The 5,232-nt window shown below is 32.5% G+C and overlaps 1 protein-coding gene across 1 annotated transcript; it reads right to left on the bottom strand.

Moving 5' to 3' along the window:
• Nucleotides 1–200: 200 nt before the first annotated feature.
• On the bottom strand, nt 201–1,999 carry LOC118038080 (protein BIG GRAIN 1-like B). Its single transcript, XM_035044371.1, has one exon. It carries the CDS (start codon nt 1,634–1,636, stop codon nt 281–283), a length of 1,356 nt encoding a protein of 451 aa, XP_034900262.1. The 5' UTR covers nt 1,637–1,999; the 3' UTR covers nt 201–280.
• Between the last annotated feature and the right edge of the window lie 3,233 nt (nt 2,000–5,232).

The raw sequence follows: 5,232 nt of genomic DNA, 5'->3' as shown, positions 1-5,232 counted from the left end.
ATTTTTCCAATCTCGGGTAGTGTGCACAGGATTGAAGAATCTTGAGCTACCTCCTTCCCTACTCTCTCTCTCTCTCTCTCACACACACACACACATACATTTATTCGCTATCTTTTATATGCACATGTATCTTAATTTCCTTTGAAGATCTGTTCATAATTAAATAAATAAATAAAATATCAACAAATACACAAAAGTAATAAAGATAAAGAAGAGAAATCTTATTCTTTGATGTAAACCCCTCACCATTCACTAATAAAGTTTCTTATTTTCTTTTGAATTACAGGATTAAACCATTAGCAATGGCTCGATTAGTACCAAGATGAGTTGTTTCATACACGGGCAATTCTTCTCTATACCTCTCGATTCCAATGGCAGAAAGATTATCTAATTCAAACAAATCAGAACTTGCACAGCTTGCTACATCAGATTCTTCTTCCTCTTCCTCATCACTAGACATGACTTCATGATTATTGTCGTTGCAAAGATCGGTGCTCATATAATCGAATTGCCCGTCCTTCTTCTTTTGATAGTTCTTTAAAAGATTCCTTGCAACTTCCTCGATTCGGCGATTTTCATTCGTTACATGGAACTTCAGCTCTTCACCACTTGTGGGAACATTATTTCTTGTGTCTGTTGTAACTGTAGCTGCCACTAGAGTACTACTCAATTCTTGACAATCACTTCCATATAGACTTTTATGCCCACAAGGCCTACAGTCCTCGTCAACAATCACACTAACAGGATAGAACCTCACTGACCTTTTGGCTCCGTTGTTGCTGCTGCTCAATTTCCCTCCTCTTGAAGAAGGTGTTTTGCTCAAGCAAGACCTTGAAAATGAAGCTGAAGAGCATGTAGATGCTTGCTCAGATTTTAACTTCCTCTCCTCATACCTGCCTCCTGAAGTCGAAATCTTGGCCTTCTTTGCATTGCCTGTAGTGAAAAGAGAGTTGAGAAAGCTAGCAAGCCGGCCGCCGGGTGATATAGGCTGTTTGACCCTCTTGAGATCACCATAAATCTTTAAGGCCTTCGATTTTGTCTTGACAAAACTGCCTTCATGTTTCGCCTTCTGGTTTGGTGCATAATTTCTCTCATGATTATGATACATATCAATTTGATGATGATCTTCACGTCTTTGGTATTTCTCTGGCCTAGCAGAAATGCTGGTTCTGATAGGCTTAGGCCTTTGCATGGTGTAACTTGTTGTTGATGATCTTGATGAGTTGACACCATAAATTGATTCAGATTCTGATGATGAAAAACCACCACCACAGCTAGATTCTGAGGAAGTCGAGCTTGAATTTAACAGTACAGAATCTACATCTTTTCGAGATTTATTCTCAAAATCCGCCATGGATTTTCGCCTTCCAGCAACCTTGTCACCCTTCTTCTCCATCCACTTGTCTATCATGCATGCTCTTTGCAAACTTGTCATTTCTCCATCTTTAATACCATTATTCTCATGCTTCTTTCTCATGCTTTCTCTGTAGTAAATCAGCTGCTCCTCCTCTCCTTTACCATTTCCATTTTCATCTATGGAACGGTAGATGGCATCAAGAAGAGTAGAGGAGAAAGATGGGTTCTCCCTTTGGTGTCTATACCTATCATCTCTTAGAGGTTTCTCCCATCTATCCATATTCTCTCTTTATAGAGATTGTTGCTTGAAGTACAGTAGTACCACACAAGAAATAGTATCAAATTGAATGATATTGTTTTCTCTTTGCTGTCTGCTTCAAATAGTACTAAAAGCTGGGAGAGAGGTAAATAAAGCGAAGGAGAGGTTAATGGAAGCCAGGATGATTACGTGAAAGAGAGAACTAAGACAGAACAGACTGGAACTCTGGTCCTCCTGCTCTCTCTCTCTCACTATGTGAAATATAAAAGACAAGCAAAGAAGCAGACACATTCATTGTGGTATGCTTGATGGCTTATAGAGAGAGAGAGAGAGTAATGAAAGCCAAAAGCCACGCCTCTGAAGGAGGAGAATTGGTTTTAGAGAGTCTGTGCTCTCTTTTCTTTCACATGCTCTTATAAGGCCACAATCTCTCTTCCAAGTGGGTCCAGTGCGTGGTTGGCTGTGGTGACGTGGCATTTTAATTATTTAATTACCGATTTAACAAAAAGTTGCAAATTGCAATTGCTACCCTACTTTTGTTTACTGTGTGTCTTTACTTTGTTAGTTTGTTTCTTCCGAGGTAGAGTTGTTTTGTTTGTGTGGTTAAAGTTTTGTTTTTAAATTATATATATTGTTTTGATATGTTAATATTTAAAATAAAATTTAAAAAAATAAAAAAATTATCTTAATATATATATTTTTAAAAAACAATAGTTATTCAATTCCAAACATTACCGAAAATGACATAAGATCCACGCTTTTTTCTTGCATTTGCTCAAAACAAAGGAGAGGGGATTAACTTATTAAGGTGCATGATTATGCATACAAGATAGGTGCCCGATATTAATCCCCGATATATAGTTGTTTTCCGATTCTCAAATTCTTAAGTAGTATTTAAATATAATTTTTTTTTCTTATGTTTTGTCTATCGAAGCATTTTCTTAATAATTTGTAGTAGTTTTATTTTTTAAAAAACCCACAAACAAAGGGAGCATTCTTCTTGGAAACAACTTGGAATTATTTTCCATATCCTCTCTTTTTTTCTAAAAAGCAAAGGGACTTTCGGTTGTTCATGAGGGGACGAGAAATGGGAACGACGGCAAAGCGTGGAGACTGCACGCTACCAGGACTCGCCGTCAATCATAACGTGAGCTCAGGCAAGATGCGTATTTGCACAGTCAAGTAATGCGGCGGCTCATCGGATGCTTTGACTTACAACGCCATCCCAAAATCAAATGAACAGCAATAATGCAGCCTTTTGCATTAAATCCAGTAAAGTTTTTTAGATTTTCTTTTGAAATAAAACACAAGTTTGTTCATTTGGGTTGACTAATGGAGGATGGCAGTACATTTCATGGGAAACAGGGAAGAAGATCGTATGGGAATGGAGAAAAAGAAATATTTATAACAATACGTACTTTACACCTCCTCTATATACATTAATTAAAATGATTACCGTGTCTTTTCTCTCGTTCTCTGAGATAATTTGCCTTTCTTATGGTGTAATCACCAAGTTGCAGGAGCATCTTTATATATTATTATTATTATTACGTTTTCCATAATTTATATAAAAAAATAACGTTTTAATTTTAAACATGTATGAATGTGTTTTGAGTGCAAATGTTTTTTAACGTTTTTGTTTTCAATATTTTAAACAAATGATAAGAGTATTTTCACACATATGTATAAAGGTTTGAGTAGTTTTTATTGACATATTGATAGATCCTTAAACGAGCCTGTCAATTGAATGTTGATACTTTATTATTTTTTTCTATTAAATAAAATATTTTTTATTTACTTCGGGTGATTTTATTAAATCTAGAGGTAGTATGATCCTTAACTGGGTCATATCCTTTAAAAATCAAGAAAATTAATTTTTTAAAAAAACAAATTATATATATGCATGTAATTTTTTTTTAATGTGAACATGATTTGTGAGGTGAAAAATTCCCTTTTGATTTACTTTTTTATAATACAACAAATCATTATTTTACTAACATAATCGCCTTCAAGGCTACGACATGTGTTTAGTTGTGTATGTGTTTGTGTGTATTTACTTGTAAATATCTTTTTTTTTTTTTTTTATCAATGTATGAACATTATTTTTCATATGTTAGAATATTATCCCATGAGAAAACCTAGGCTGAATCAATATTGTCCCATCAAGGCCCTATGAGTGGGAGTGGAGGTATTTAGATCCTTTTTAAATAGAACGGGCAACAGTTCAAATTGATCGCTACAATCTTATTAGTTCCAATGCATGTATTTTAAAAGTGAGAATTGAACCTTATTACAATGCATGTTTCTAAATCAATATCTTAGATTACTATCTTAGATTAGCACTAGTTTAGGAAAATCTTAGTAAGGCACAATAAGTATCTTTATCATAAAAAAATAAGCAATAATGCAACATATCTTAAGTAGGATGTATAGGACGACGAATATCTTTTCTATTATATAATTAATCCTTTATTTAGAAATCTAAAGACTAATTAGAGTTTCTATTTACCATAAAATTAGATAATGACTTTTATTTTAATTTTTATATTTAATTCACCAAGATGTCCCCTGTGAAAACCATAATTATTATTTAGCAATAAAATAACAATAATTTTAATTTAGTATTATAATAAGAATTATCATCATCTTTAGTATCACTATTATAATAAAGTTTTATATATCTTAAATTAAGTAAATTATATGTAACATTCTTCCCTTCATATACCTTAGTTAACAAAAATACAGTTTAAAAGAAATTAAAAGAGGTTCATGATTCAATGTAAACCAAAAAATAAAATATTATGGATTAGAATAATATTTTTACATTTTTGCCTTTCTCAACATAAAACCAATGGCTTTGCTGATGAGGGTACTATCCATCTTTTCCATATGATCCATTGATCTTTACCAAGTTGATTGGAAAAATCGGTCTTTTCATATTTTTTAGCATAGTAAAATTACTTAATAACCTGTAAAAGGAAATAACATTGAATTGGAATTTGATGGCTTCTTCTTCTATTTCTTTTTTAAGCATCGTAAAATAATATAATTACCCTTAAGATAAAAAAAATTATTAAACTTACATAAATGAGTGTTTTTATATTTTTAACTGTTTTTTTAGTTATAATCAAGTTGCTTGTATTAGTGAATGAGAGACACTCACTCTATTTAGTTGATGTGTGAGGCATTTTCTGGTGATTATACGGTTGTTTATAGGGCAGCATTTGAAACATTTTGGTGGCATCTCCATCACTAGGTGGCGTATGTGGTCAATGGACCTCTAGTTTGGTGTTGACGTTTTTTTTTTTTTCCCTTTATTTCTCTCTCCCTCTTGATTTCAATGTCTACCCCTTCAATTTATCAAAGCAGCAATTCCATTTGTTTGTCCTTCAACTTTGGTCCATGTTTTTTTTATTACATTTTTTTTTATTTCAAATGACTTATAAAATTGGGATTGTGTTTTAGTTTCAACTCCCTTCAATTGTTTTATCTAACATATTTGATATTCATTGTTTTGATTGCTATTTTTTATTTTATTTTTATCATTTTCTTGATTTATTTTATTTTTTAATTTTAGATCATTGAGAATTTTGCTTCGTGATTTTTTTTATTTGTCT

Source organism: Populus alba, chromosome 3 (genome assembly GCF_005239225.2).
Source record: "Populus alba chromosome 3, ASM523922v2, whole genome shotgun sequence".
In the NCBI taxonomy this organism is placed as follows: domain Eukaryota; kingdom Viridiplantae; phylum Streptophyta; class Magnoliopsida; order Malpighiales; family Salicaceae; genus Populus; species Populus alba.
This window is presented reverse-complemented; position numbering and strand designations above follow the sequence as displayed.